This window comes from Nasonia vitripennis, chromosome 5 (assembly GCF_009193385.2).
Source record: "Nasonia vitripennis strain AsymCx chromosome 5, Nvit_psr_1.1, whole genome shotgun sequence".
Classification (NCBI taxonomy): Eukaryota; Metazoa; Arthropoda; class Insecta; order Hymenoptera; family Pteromalidae; genus Nasonia; species Nasonia vitripennis.
Genome location: NC_045761.1, coordinates 18,433,987 through 18,449,027, shown reverse-complemented (window position 1 = coordinate 18,449,027; position 15,041 = coordinate 18,433,987). Strand labels below are relative to the sequence as shown.

The following is a 15,041-nucleotide window of genomic DNA, read 5'->3' as shown; positions in this document are numbered from 1 at the left end:
TGATGGCAGTGTTATCCTCTACTTAATCGAACGAGAATATTGTCAAATTCACTCTTAATCCAGCTTCGAACAGCTTTTAACGTCCTTGAAATCATCGCGTTGATTAGCACTTCTACTTCGGTAGCAAAAACTCTAACAAAAAATCCCGAGTACTCAAAAAGATAAAGCCTTTTTATCGCCGGAGAATCTCCGATTCAAAAGAAGAAGCGACGTCTCAAAGGCTCTCTCTCTCTCTCTCTCTCTCTCTCTCTCAATCTCTCTCTCTCCCTCCAGCCGTCCGCACGGCTAATTTGCGTGATACGTAAGTAATATAAGGCCTCGATCTTGCGGCCGTCTTCGAAAAGAAAGGAAACTACGGCTAATCTAGCCACAGACATCTCGAGAGGGGGAGCCTACCTCTTGCGGGCGCATCCTCGCCTCCGAAAATATCCTCACGGAATAAATTACGTGTCACCTGTGCCGGCTAATTTCCTAAGCCGCTCGTGTGTATTCGTATGACTAACGTCGAGGCGAGCAATTGGAGTGTCTCTGGAAACTGGTTGTGATGGGTATAATCACGTTACGTAATTGAGGCGCTTGGGCTTTTCTTTTTGGTATGGGAAGTAGTAATTTCGTAGTATAGGAACGAGCGGCTTCGGTTTTTCTCGTTTTCCCGTTGACCTCACAGTATACATATATACATGTATACGTGCGAGTGCGTCTGCCGTCTTATCGGCATTAGTGGAGATAAGAGCGTATCATAGAATATTCGTTGGTTATACGTTTACCCAACTCCTGGAGTTTGCAGTTTTGCATTGTCGAATTTAATGTCTCGTTGGTTTTGATCAAAACTGCGTTTAAGAAGCAAAATAGCAGCTGCGTACTGTGTATTCAGTAGTAACGCGATGAGTTTGTTGCAATAAAACTTGTTCAATGAGTGATCCCTTCTATGCGCAACATCAACATAGGCTATCACTAATTTCCATGAATACACACAAGAGCTAATAGAAAAGCCACTTCACATCCAACATTACATAAAATGCGTGAAATTTGAATATTGCTGCTGGCCTTTCAGTGCTTCACTTATGCGAGTGCTTGCTATAAACTTTGAAGAGAATATTAGATACAATATAGTCGAGAGCAAATTCTATTCCAAAATACTGAGATGAATTTTAGTCTGATGCATGCTTTGAAGCACAGCAATATTTTGTACGTGTTAACTGTTGCGTTGAGTGCTTTTAAAGCACATATTATAAGTTCTCGTTAAATAACTGTAATAGTTTAGCTGCTCCAAAGCATTTATCAGAGAAGTCGTCATTCACTCGTTACAACATCAAGTCCTTATTACATATGTGCGAATAATTATCACCCGCCACTGTAAAATTCATTACCTATTACACACACCTTTAAGGCACTTAATAATAGAGTGTATTAATCATCTTGCTGTACAATATCCGCAATACCTGGACTTTCTACTCATTGTTTTGATAAGGTTTATTGTAAGCTGGCTCAAAAATAGAGTAACCCCTGAAATTCCATCCGCACATGCAGTAAATGAAAAAAAGTAACTAAACGAGACTTATGGCCGTGATAAATCCAACAGGCAAGCAGTAAAAGAGCAGTAAAAAAACATCGACCTTATCTGCATAAGCCGAGTCGGACCGTTAGAGAATAAGAAACTAAAGTCCTCAACGAAAAACTCCCAAGTCCAAAGCCGCGGCCTTACATAAAGCGACTAAGTATTTTGCCAAAATACTTTACATAACTTGCGAAAGAACGCGCAAAATTGCCCGAGTGTCGTCACTTCGCAGCTAGACCAAACGCTCTTATATAGCCCATCGTCGTCGTAATCTTTGGCATTCCACGCTAAACGAGATCGTCCCTCCCAGGAATAAAAAAAAAACACAACGCGACGCGAACAACAGCGATGCATCAGCAGCACGCGGCGGCGCGTCTCCTCTATACTTTACACATACGTAAACTCGCGCGTCGTCGCGCACACGCATTATTTTCGAGCGTCGCCGACGCGTACCTAACCTCAACTCTCACCGGACGACAACGGCGACAGTTCTTCCGCAGACACGAGGTGTGACCACTTTGCATCATGCGAATCCGCGTGATGATAATCCGAGGCGAATCGCATATCCTGGTGGACGACCCGCCGATCGGCACGTTGATCATCGCGTGAGATGTGCGCGAGAGAGAGAGAGAGAGAGAGAGAGAGAGAGAGAGAGAGAGAGAGAGAGAGAGAGAGAGAGAAAGAGAGAGGGAAGTCTCGAGCGCGCGCGCGATCGATACTAGCCCGCATCGCTTATTATACGCACTGGCTATTATCATCGTCTCGCTATATACTCTCCCGACGACGAGGTGCTTACGCACGCCTCGAACAAACCGCCGCACTTGTTAGGTTATTTATGCAAGTTGAAGGACTCACCTTGCGACTGGACTAATGGCTGGACTCTCGGGGACGACGAGGACGAACGAGGTGCGCTGCTTCGGGAAGCAGCGGTGTAGATAGCTGATGGGCACACAGAGAGCGAAATCACGGCGCATACACAATGGCGTGCGCGCGGCGAGTGTGCGCAGCAGCGAGAGATGTCCTATGGGTATGTCGTCGTGTGTGCGGCGACTCGCTCTCCGCCGGTACGATATTGTAGAGTCGCGCGACGTTGCCAGATCGCGGCCGGGGCGCGGGAGAGCGTTTGCGGCTCTTTTTTCGTTTATTCCTTATTTGTTATTTCTTGGAAACGGGAGGTTTTCAAACATTTCGGAGGGGAGATTTGTTTGTACAGTTGTCCAGTACTATCGGTTTTACGCGATTAATGCTTGTGTGTAGGGTATATGTACCGATAGGACTGTAGCCACTTTGTTTTTAGCGAGTAGTGGCTTCGATGATGTTACTGTGTTTTTTTATGTTTGCGAAAGTGATCATTTTGGCACTTAGCCGTTCAGATTAGAATAATGGATAAAGATGTTTGAGCTCATGAAAAACTCTCTGCAGTAGATACTAAGTAATTAGCTAATTTACCGAGTCTCTAAAAACTGTCGATAAAAAACACAATCTTCCAAAATAAGATCTCTCCTTCTTCCAAGCTCTATCGAGACTCAACATTATCAAAATACGGTCGTTTTTATAGTCTTATTTAAAATTTAGGAAAATCCCACGGAAAAGCTGGCAACGTTTGCCTCGAGACTTTTTTATCACGCTCGATCACGTTTGGCTAAAGTCAACGCGGCATCTTCCGGTGTCGCGGAAAAGCTTGTTCTATTTTACCGACTCGACGAAAATTAGCGGGAAGTTGCCGTACGGTGGCGACATCTCTCAAAGAAATCGCATTTTCGAATTTTTTAAAAAATATTTCGTTACTTTCTTGACTCGAAATAAATTGTTTTATTCGTGAGCTATAATTTAGTTGATACTAATCATGTCGAACGGTAATAACAGTATGTTCGATATTTTAATGGAAATTAGAAAAGTGGACAAACAGATATCCGAACTGAAATCAAAATGGCAAAAAAGTCAACAAGAGTTGATGCTTGTAGAAAGAAGTATCAGCAATATTAAAGATTTGCAGATGAAGGCTGCATTGGTTTTGATAAAATCAGAAGGACAAATCGAGGATACGAATGAAAATTTAAAAGGGATACATGAAAATTATCTCAAATTTATAGAGTATATCGATGAGCAAATAAAAGATGCATCGGAGGACGAAAAAGAAAACGTCATGAGCAATATGGATAAGTTGAAGAAAATCAGAGATAATTTAAAGGATAAAATTGCCGCTGCTAAGAGTGAAAAAGAGCGAGTAGCGCTAGAAGTAAACGAAATCGATTTGCAAATCAGTATACAAAAGGTGAAATACATATTTAATATTGCTTTATTCAAACATTGTGTTTACAATTTATACATATTTATAAAATTCTTCATAGAAGAAAAATGCAGCCATTTTCCTGAGACTTCAGAAGGATTTAAAAAAGTGCTTGCAGGAAGAAAGAAATTTAAAAGATGAGCTAATGTCAAACGGTAACATTTAAAATGTAGTCAGTCTTTACAATTATTTACACAAATACTGTACAAATTCGCGTCATGGTCAAGAATTGTCATATAGTTTTTCCACACACTCTTGATTAAACTTTACAGTGTTCTCCAGTTCTGATAGTTTGAAAGGCATATTTAACAATTGCTTCATATGATTGCTGACTGATTGAATACTTTTTCTTCTTTTTTTCACTTGATTCTTTATTGCTTCATTTTCTTTTTCAATCTTACAGATATATGATTCCAAATTCTCGCATTGTTTCAACATTTTTTCTGCATCAAGTGATCGTAGATGAAGCTTTACATCACCTGGAGGTCTCCTAAAATGAATATTCATGTTATGATCTTTCTTAAGTATGTATCAATAAAAGAAAATGATTTGAGTTTTACCAGAGCGTCGCGCTTGGAGGAACTGTTGTGTCTTCAATTAAATTAGCTACTTTCTTCATGCCATCTACCATACATTCTTCTGTAACTAATGCCTGTAAATCTTCATCCATTGATTTGAATAAATCATCTTCCATAACTTTATGCAATTTTTTAACTACTGAAGACTTGGATTCCAGCAGGGTGAATATTTTTAAAAATTCTTCCTCGCTGTGAATAAAAAATAACAATCATGAACTGACAAATTCAAGTGAAGGTTTAAAGTTTTAATTTTTAAATGCACTCTCTTATTGTACAGTCATACTCTTTCTATTGAGAAGAGCAAGTGTGCAATGTAATTTAATACAGGGGGATTATGTTTTTCTTTGTCTGAAATGCAAACAAAGAGTTCATGACCTGTCTTGAATTACATCGAGTTGAGTTCTGGATCTATAATCCTGTCATTCATAGTTTTATTTCATTGTAGATTGATGCACAATATATAAAATTAAACACCTATTTTATTTAATATAAAGTATATCCTGTGTAGCAGGAAATTTACTACAAAACTGGAACTAGAATTTGTTGAATGTTATGTATCTAATCAGGCCGGGGCGGGGTGCAATTTGATACAAAACTACAAATTTGCCTCCTTCCCAGCCTGACTAAAACACATTTTCCTTCCTTTCTAGATAGATATGTCCTGTACGAATGTATCCGTTGATTATCCACAATTCTTTGCTAAATAAAACGAAGTATGATTGAATCATGCAACTGTCAGAACTACAAAACTTAATAGACTGTGAAAATTGATACAAAAAAAAAAACAAAAAAACAATAATGCAACTCACAGCATAAAATAGTGATAAAGAATACAGGAAAAATAAGTAAGTAAAGCAAAAGTAAGATGCTCTCAAAAGGCAGGAGGCAAAAACTTCCAGAGAAAAACAATGGAACAAAAAAATATCGAGTCTGACCTGACGCAGTGGGCGATGTCCTGGAAACTCTTGGAGATAGCCGCCCCGAAAATGAGCAGATTGTTGGGCTGCGTCTCCTGGACTACCTGCTCTTGACCCTCCGACATGATTCCGGTGCTCAGTACTCGATTTTCGATTAAATAACGTATGCAGTAATAAAAAGTTACCACGAACGTAAGGGCCTAGCGATCCTTCGCCGGCGGCCCACGCGAGTCTTTTGTTACTCGCGCAAAATTCCGGCGTGCGTTTTCAAGTTAAAACGGCTGAACTTCGGCTAAACTCGGCTGCAGTCGGTTCGTTTGGAGCGACCTCTATAGTACGACTTGGCGGGAGTTTTCGAATTCTTGTAAATTATTTCAATTATAAGAGAACTGAAGAGTAAACAACGAGTATCGATATAGATTAATTGGGATTATAGGAAATAAATTGAAATGACTATAGAGTTTTCGTAATATTATTACAAAAAATATTTATTGTTATTAATGACAGTTACAATTCATCACTAGCGTTAGTACACATTTTATAAATTTGTAGTCTCAGTTATAATTGCCAGGAACATGAATGAAGTTATGTAATTTTCAATACTTTTAATGTAGAATCTCATATCAAAAAGCCATGTAGCATTCTGCAGAAAAATGTTATACATCTCTTTATATACCTAACATTTTGAAATATGTTATATTCAGATTGGAAGAAGAAAAACTGTATTGTTTTTTATTTTGTAGTGAATAATTATGTCTATTCTTTTTATTAAGCGTACAAAAATAGTGTTGGATATCATTTTTTTTATAAATGTATAGTACAAATTTTGTACATAACTTAATCACGTTTCTGTCTTGTTATATTAATAATAAACATTAAATTTTTAGAGATATGCAATATTGTTTTCGTGTGTAATTATTACATACATATTTGAAGCGTTTTTAAGATATTATTTTCAAAGCATTTATGCTTGTCATCAATATGTTGTACCTATATAAATAAATATCAATTATGTAATGTATGTATGTACAACATACAATACATATTGTGCATGATTGATAAAAGCGCTATAAATATAAAAGCTTCATGATTATAGTGTGTCATTTAATCTTTTAGTATGTTCATTGCGCATTTCCTTTAAAAATATATGTAAAGATCTCTGAAATGCTATGTCATATATCGCATGTTTTAGTAGCTTGACAACGTCTTTAAAAAACAAACATGAATATGGCGACTCAGTCGCAAAAACATTCATCAGACGTAAATAAAATATACGAAAAATACACCTGATCATTATGACCCTCTAAGCTTAAGACCCGATTTGATTGTGCGATTTTTGGACTCAGATTCTTCTTGCTGAGTAATCAACTTCAGTTTGATCCGGGTAGCAGATTCATGGGGGTTTACCCCATTTGAAAAATCAATTCTTGTGCCATTTCGTTAATAATAAAGCTACTGAGGTTTCCAACCATTATTAGAACGAAAACTTTTGGGACTTCTTTCTCTTCTGTAGTTATACAGGCTCTCACTTTATGGCCATACAAACATGCAGATTTTACTGTATTATAAATCAAATGCAAAATGTTATTTGTACGAAATACATAATTTATATGTACGCATATTTTAAGAACTTTTTTTGTTTAAATTTCGTGTCATGTACTCTATAGTCCAACCAATGCAATACCTATTTCAGAGTTTTTTAGAACAGATTTGATCCGTTTTTAAAAAATCGTTTGCCTGAAGGCAATTAATAAGAAGCTACAGACAAACGCTTCAATTGTCATTGCAATGAACCGATATGTATATCACATTAATAAAAGTAAAGTTTGAGGCAAAAACAGATTAAGCATCCATAAAGTTTAAGCTCTTAATACTGTCGTTCAAGTTATTGTTGACTTCACAACGTATAATTATATGTATTAAGCGTTTCGTTCAGATTTATTAGCAGATCTAGCAAACACCAAAAACAATTGCTCCAAAGTTGAAGATAAAACGGAGAAATCTTGTATGCTGGAATATTTGGTTTTCAGATCGTCGACTACATCATACATTCTCCTCCATGTTAGATCGGTTGATTTCAAGTGATACATAAGGTATCCCTGCAAAAGAAGTTTGCAGAATGGTTATATTGCATAAAAAAATAAATGACCTATCCAAAGCCAACTTTCTATTCGATGCTTACCGAATTTTCATCCATAACTTCACAATCAAAAGCTTTATTCATGTCTTCTTTGATATTTGAAATTTCATTTTGAGGTGCCTCAGGATCAAGTTTTAATTGTATGTTATAACCAGCTCCAAACCGCTGTTTTAATTCCTGAGAAGGTCCAATACACTCAAATTTACCATCGACCATGATAGCTAATCGGTTACATAGAGCTTCACACTCTTCCATACTAAAATAATTATTAAAAATGAGTTTACTCACAGAGATTTTAATTACCTTAAAATAATGCATGCATAAAAATATAGTCACCTGTGTGAAGTCAGTATCACAGCCTGTCCTGTAGTTTGACACGATTGGATAACGTTCCATAGGGATCTTCTGGCAGCTGGATCTACGCCTGTTGTCGGTTCATCAAGTAAAACAAGATTCGGTTTTCCTATCAGAGCCATGGCTATATTTAATCGTCTCTTGTTGCCACCACTGTAAGTTCCACTCGGTTGCGATGCACAAAAATTGAGCTCTGCAAATCAGATTTAAATCTATTTATAATATTCCGTTTTTATAAAAATATACGTCTATTTATTAACTCACTGAGTCGGTCAATCCATTTTCGCACTTCAGTTTCCACTTGGCTTTCAGGAATACCCCGAAGCCGAGCGAATAAACGCAAATGATCGTAAGCGTTTACAGATTTTATTATAGCATCGTTCTGGGGACAGTATCCCATTTGTGAAAGGAACTGAAATTGTTTAACAAAAAATTGATCAACATTCATCAAAATTTTTTTGCACTATTAAATAACTTCTATTGAGTAAAAACTTACATGTTTTCCATATTTAATCATGTCTATATGATTCAAGTACATCTCGCCGTTGTGCGGTATTTCTTCGCCGGTAACCACTTTAAAGGTCGTACTCTTTCCGGCTCCGTTTACTCCCAATAATCCAAAGCATTCACCTTGAGCGACTCCAAAACTTATATCCTGCACCGCAACAAAGTTTCCGTAAAGCTTTCGCAATTCGAATGCGAGGAATGCGTGTTTCTTCGTGTCATCATTATCACCATTAATTTTCTCGATGTCTTCTTTTCCGAAAGATGGATCTGATTCTAGAAGTTTATTATCCAAAGTTATAAAGTATTATGTTTTTTAAAGACTATAAAAACGTTACAAATATTGATAAAGTACCTCTGCTTTTGATTCTGGAAACTTCAAATGCTATGTCGTGCTTCACTTTCTTCACCTGTTCCTCAAATGCCTCGTCACTCTTATCGAGCTTATTTCTACGAATTCTCACGATCAGTCGATGAATCAGTTTATGTTCTAGAATACAGAGTAACCCAAAGTACAAAATAGGCGTTAAGCACAAAGTCAGGATACTTGTTTCTAATGCAATGTCTTCTTTGAATTTGGTAAACATTATGGGCGGTTCAGCGCAAGTTCCATTGATGCAATTTAAATCTGAAACAAATAGAGTGTCGTATGTATTTCGAATTTATAAAAGAGCATTCGCAAATCAGAATATGGATAATTGATTTCAACTTACCTTTGCAATGAAGAAAATGTTCCATTTCAGTTTGATTTATCATTCTTGATATTCTTATGCAATTGCCGTAATGCCTTGTACCTCTGAAGAATGCTATCAATCCGTGGAAAAAGCTTACATAGGGCGTCAACAGGAATATCGTTTTTTGAATTGGCCGAATAATATTCATGGTTTTCGAATAGCCTTGGAACATCAAGGTTACAATAGTCATTACGGTTTCCACTGCAACTAATTGATTAAATAATTGGTTAAGTATCTACAGCAAAATATCAACACTTCATTAAGATTGTTTTTGTACTCACTAAGACCTAATGGCAAAAGACTCAGTAACTTGATCGCGGTACTTGTGCCTTTGCCGGAGAAACTAAAGTTGTAAACGAGCGGCAGTATGTTCACGGCAAACAGCACGAACAAGATAATCAATATAACTGAAACAAAACGTAATCAATCAAAATTCATAATTAGGTCAACAGTTTTCTAAAATCAAATTCACGACTCACAAATTTCGCAAGACCTCAGCATTTCAAGTTCAAGCACGGCATCAATCAGTACCAAACTGATAACAGCCAGCGCGATCATTATCAGCATCACTGCAAAATCAAAGAGAAACATCGATCCCCAGTATTGAAAACACGACGCTCCGGTCATCCTCTGCAGATGTTTGATGTTTGTTAGAGTCTCCTTCAATGGATGGATGACGAAGAGAGCCACCAGTGGGTAAAAGAAGAAAAGGAAGATGATGGGCACAAAGAAAGTCTCGATCGGCTCGCTGGCGGTTATCATAAGCACGTCGATTTCGGTGTCTTGTTTTTGAGGAAATTGTTGAGTCTCTAGACTGATGCTGTACTCAGGACTGACGAGAGTTTTTAACAATGTGTTCGTAAGAAGGTTGACGGAGATAGGTAGAGAGTAGATTGTTTCAATGCCATTGTATAAAGCCGTGGCATTAAGAGCGTCGTTTTCACTGATGAATTCAGCACCAGCAATCAGGTGGAAATCGTAGATTGCTGGATTGTCTAAGCCGAACTTTAACAGGGCTACGTTAAAATTTTCGTACAGTTAATTGTAAGGAAATGCAAGATTTAATAAATGAAATGATTCCAATCAGTTTCTGATTATTCAAAATTATTACCTGACATAAAACTGATATTCTCATCAAGATTCTCAATAACTTTTCCATAAGATTCTTTTGTCACCGCTTCGTAAGTGTCTCCAAAAGCCTTGGCTTTTTCATTAGTTCTGTAACAAGTTCTCCCATCATGATACATGTCAAGTTTTATCGGTATTGGATCTGGTACGTCATCCCCGGGAAAATGATCCATCAAAATGAATCCTATGCAAAACATTGGTATGAAAAGCTAAAAGAAATGACAATTATTTATGATAATCTCTTGTTTAACAATTCAAATGCTGCTAATTTTAAGTGCTAGAGGGTACCAAAATCAGCATGATGAGGAGAGTCGATACATTTCTCACAGTGTATGTCAGTTTTTTACGGAGCAAACCCGTTACAATATGTACGAACAGATTACGACCTGTCAACTTTTTGGTAGTGTCAATGAAAGCTTCTCGCAAGTTGTTCTCTTTTTTGTCCTGAGTGACCCTGCAAAAAAAGATAAGAAATTATTCTTGTTTCATTTTCAGAATACAAATAAGTATTATAAGCTGAATCGATTACTTTAAAAACACTTGTTCCAAGGTAATCAAGGAAACACTCATCCCTGTAATGCCAAGATCCTTCTTATTGATTTCTAGTTTGTCCAACAAATCGGGTAAAGTAGGACTCTGTGGGATACTGAGCTGTATTTTGCTACCGTCTGTGCTGATTATCTCACTTTCAGAGCCCAAGTAATTGCAAATTTTCGATGGTTCACACCAGGATTCAATAGACATAGTTACCTCTACGTTTCCTTGCCCTTTTAGTGATCGAATATTATTATTGAAAAGTATGAAACGTATTCGGGTGATGGATAAAATTAAGATATGAAAAAAATTTACCTAAAATTTTCTTAAGGAACATGGAAGTACCATAGCTTCTCAGGTTACCTGCATGTACTATGGCTACCCTATCACCCAATATGTCAGCTTCCTCCATGTCGTGGGTGCTTATCAAAATAGTTTTTTCTCCTCTTAGTTTCTAATTTGATAAAACAACAAATGAATATTGCAGGTAAATGAGTATACATATTTTAAACTTATAAATTACCAGTAATATATCCCAAATATCACGTCTACTTTCTGGATCTAATCCGGAAGTTGGTTCATCCAAAATTATAGTCTAAAAATACAACATTTCCGTTTTAATAGAAAATTATGAATTTTATAGCTTAACAAAAAAATAATACCTACACTCGAATCTCCCACTAACGCCATTCCCAGACAAACTCGTCTTTTCTGACCACCAGATAATTGTTTGGGTAAAGCATTTCGTTTTTCAAACAGCTTCAATTTTTGCATAAATATTGTAACTTGGCTTTTAACGAGCGATCTCGACTGTCTTTCACTCTTTAACTAAGATATTAAAAGTAATGTAAATAATCATCATACCCAAATACTTATTTTTTTCTATGTCTTTAAAATCAAACATAATTATAGTGAAAAATATGATTTACATACCAAAGCAAAAAATGTCAACTGTTCAGCTATAGATAAACTTGGGAAGAACATATTTTCTTGAGGACATAATCCAATGTCTCTCATTATCTCATCTGTGTCATCCTTTATATTCTTGCCATTTATAAGTACTAAACCTTGCGAAGGACTAATCATTCCTTTGAACAACAAAAAAGAAATTATTAAATTTCTGTTCAGAAGTAGACATATTTTTACTTTATCTACCTGTTAAAATAGACATCATTGTAGTCTTTCCAGCTCCATTGTGTCCAAGCAAGGCAGTTATTTGCTTTTGGTAGAAATCGACAGAAATACCCTTCAGTGCATGTACTTTCTAAAATAAATAAGTACTTAGTTAAATAAGTGTACTGAAAAATAGCTGTAAATATATCGTAAGAGGGCAAAAATATTTACCTCTCCACTAAACAAACCAGTGTTATAACTCTTTTTCAGATTTCTTATTTGTATTCCAGGAGTGAAAACATTTCCAGTGACTGTTTCAAAAAGTTTGTTACTATTGCAGTCGAATTTCTCAACTTCAGGATTGTCAGTAGATATATTTGACCTTCTCAAAAACTAAACGCAAAAAAATAAAGATTAACTTTTTCTTATAATAGACGTTATAAAATTCAAATTATTGTATACCTTCAAGAAAAAGAAGGGCCTTTTTTTAACCCCATATTTTCCAGGATTTATAGCATAAATATAATTAGCCATAATAAAATGAAAAATCGACCCTAACATTTCAAAAATCAAGATCATTCCTATACTTCCTGCAGTGCCATATTGATGTTCTCCAACTCTAAACAAATTGTCAAACTGGATTCCTTTCACTATAAATTAAGAAAACTTAGAATAGGACCATAATTCTTGATATGTATTGCAAATTATAAATGTTCATTTACTCATAGATTCATAATAATTGATTTCTTCACAAGCTCTAAATAATAAGACATTAGGAAAAATGATCCCAAAATAAGGTACGATTTTTGAAGCATCGTCTTCAAATCCTTTTTTTGCAAGTACAGCTGAACCTATGTATAAAATTAAAAGTCCAGTGACCACAAATGAAGCTACAAAAAATAAAAAAAATTAGTTTCAGTTTTGAAATATGCTAATTTTGTATGCAATAATTAAATTAGAAAAAACTCACATCTTGTAAAGTAAGCCGACACATGCATCCCAAATGTTACCAAATGTACAAAGTGCATTGTGAATATCAACCAAAATAAAAACGAATTCCCATAGTATAAAAATGGGACCGCGCTGTCGGTAGAAGTTAAGTTTACTAAAATTGTTACGGGAACAATATATGTCAAACTGAAAATCAGTCCAGTAAGCAGCCAGCTCAATAAATTCAAATAATTAGGAACACCGTTCATAGCCATTAAAACCTAAAATAAAATATCGTTTTTTTTTTAACTGTTGATAGTTATGTTACTTCTAATGTTGTGTCAACTTACATTTATTCCTAAGAATTTTTCTTCAGATGCATAAGATGTTTCTATGCATAGAGGCACCAAAAATGCCAATATGGCAAATGCACAAAAAACTACTCTGTAAATTTTATCAATTTTATCTGGTTCGACATGTGGTGGGTAAGGCATTTGTTGCATATTCATCTGGAGTATTTAAAAATATAAAATTGATTTTATATACAAATTTCATGGAATTAATCATTTTGAAATATTTACTTACATGCATTCTGGGGGAATCATTTTTTGCTTTCATTACTATGAAAGATTCATCAAGACATAGTTGCAAACCAACAAATCCATTCCTAAATGCAGGTCTAGACAAGAGACCCTTGTATATTTCCTGAGGTACTTTTTCATCTAAAAGTATTTTATAATCCAAGTGTGTAGTAGTAGAGTCCATAGAGTCATTTTTAAAAATCACAGCTATTACTTTTTCATTTACGGCTCGTTGATATGAATAGTCCACAAGCAAAGACATGTCTTCTACAGTCTTGAATTCTCTTATAACTATCAAAATAAATATAATATAACCAACGAACCTCATAAAATTAAATAATGAATTTCAAATTCAAACATTCAACTTACTATATCGATCTTTTCCTAAACAATTTCTTACTTCATTCATGTACAATGTTATAAATGGGTTGTCAGGTACAACGTAGATTTTAGTTCCAGGTATAGGTAAAAATTCATATCGTTCTTCCACTGGATATGTTATACTAGAGTCAAAATTTGCATTAGGAGATGTCTGAACTGACAAATTCCTCAAGCCCCATACCGTTACAAATAACAGTAGGGGAATTGCAATTTCAACAAACAATCCAAGTTTCCAGTGTCTTTTTCTAACCAAAAAGTCTTTGTACAGGAGGAGTTTGAAAACTCTTAATTTTTCTGAAATCATCTTGGATTCCTTTGTAAATACACTTTACAAAACTATCTTTCAACCTGTAAAAAATATTCATAATTGACATTGTAACTTGAGCATAATCAGATAAAATACTTTTAGTCACGTCAGCGATATGATAATGTTTATTGCAGACAGGAGAAGCAGAGATAAGAAATAACAGAATAAAATGTACAAAGTATACAATTGTATACAGAATACAAAGGAGGGAATTTTTCATTTAAAACAAAAGAAAAATCTTGTTAAATAAATCCATTTATATATTAAAATAAAATCATTGAATGACATCTGAAAGGTATTTGTCAATTACAAACAATATATAGATATAGTGCGTCATGCGTACACACAACAAAGCAAAACGTTTGTCGCGCTGCAGCGCAAAAACCGAAGAACCTTATCGAACTATACCCGTATGTGAATATGCATACCGAGCCAAAAGTTGCTCAACGCAATTCAGAAAAGAGCGACAACAAATTTCTAATAATAACCCTGCATAACTGCTTCGAAAACTTCGTCGAGAGAAAGATTCTTACCTCCTGTATAGGAAGAAATTCTCCATGCGATTCGCAGAAATAAGGCACATACATGTCAACGTTCCACACCTAAACTAAACTGTACATCGGGGAAGGTAGTTATTTTTACGAAGGCCGCGAGGAAGTACCGCGGCCGTCGGCACGCGACTGATGTATACTTACTTACTTATCGCGTCGTCTGCTGCGGACGTCGCTATACGAATACGGCACACGACTCGGCCGGTTCTCCCCTCCTTTATTGTATTCGGCCAATATATATGTATATACTTTTGCGAGTATAATGTATACCGCATGTGCGGCAATGACGTGTGTGCCGGCAGACCGGCGTCTTATATATATTTGCTCATCGATTCGGGAAGTTGAGTTTTTTTATATGCGAAGGCGTAATGTTGTAGTACATACCGACTGTTAAATATGACAATTTCTTCGGGAGTTTGATGTGGAGTTTCAGGAAAGAAA

At 35.8% G+C, this 15,041-nt stretch overlaps 3 protein-coding genes across 8 annotated transcripts in view; all 3 read right to left on the bottom strand.

Moving 5' to 3' along the window:
* Positions 1-2,590, bottom strand: part of LOC103315636 (heterogeneous nuclear ribonucleoprotein K) — a 75,857-nt gene extending 73,267 nt beyond the window's left edge. For all 6 annotated transcript variants that reach the window (XM_032600952.1, XM_032600953.1, XM_031932785.2 and 3 more), the window contains exon 1: positions 2,414-2,590. The gene's annotated coding sequence lies outside the window, so the exon portion shown is untranslated. The remainder of the gene's footprint in view (positions 1-2,413) is intronic.
* A 1,249-nt stretch (positions 2,591-3,839) lies between these two features.
* LOC100678542 lies at positions 3,840-5,603 on the bottom strand. Its single transcript, XM_003424701.4, has 3 exons — positions 5,362-5,603; positions 4,409-4,615; positions 3,840-4,338 (listed from the first exon to the last, which is right to left on the bottom strand). Exons 1-3 carry the CDS (start codon positions 5,466-5,468, stop codon positions 4,071-4,073), a joined length of 582 nt encoding a protein of 193 aa, XP_003424749.1. The 5' UTR covers positions 5,469-5,603; the 3' UTR covers positions 3,840-4,070.
* Positions 5,604-5,810: 207 nt separating this feature from the next.
* LOC103315867 (phospholipid-transporting ATPase ABCA1) lies at positions 5,811-14,776 on the bottom strand. The gene is made up of 25 exons (XM_031932808.2): positions 14,583-14,776; positions 13,731-14,090; positions 13,366-13,652; positions 13,131-13,289; positions 12,821-13,061; positions 12,573-12,740; positions 12,313-12,500; positions 12,082-12,243; positions 11,893-12,001; positions 11,671-11,825; positions 11,404-11,565; positions 11,261-11,332; positions 11,053-11,191; positions 10,733-10,970; positions 10,492-10,657; positions 10,187-10,412; positions 9,555-10,091; positions 9,357-9,482; positions 9,055-9,282; positions 8,697-8,969; positions 8,334-8,617; positions 8,102-8,249; positions 7,820-8,030; positions 7,526-7,739; positions 5,811-7,442 (listed from the first exon to the last, which is right to left on the bottom strand). The coding sequence occupies exons 2-25, from the start codon at positions 14,044-14,046 to the stop codon at positions 7,263-7,265; spliced, it is 4,989 nt and encodes a 1,662-aa protein (XP_031788668.1). The 5' UTR covers positions 14,047-14,090; positions 14,583-14,776; the 3' UTR covers positions 5,811-7,262.
* Positions 14,777-15,041: the final 265 nt, after the last annotated feature.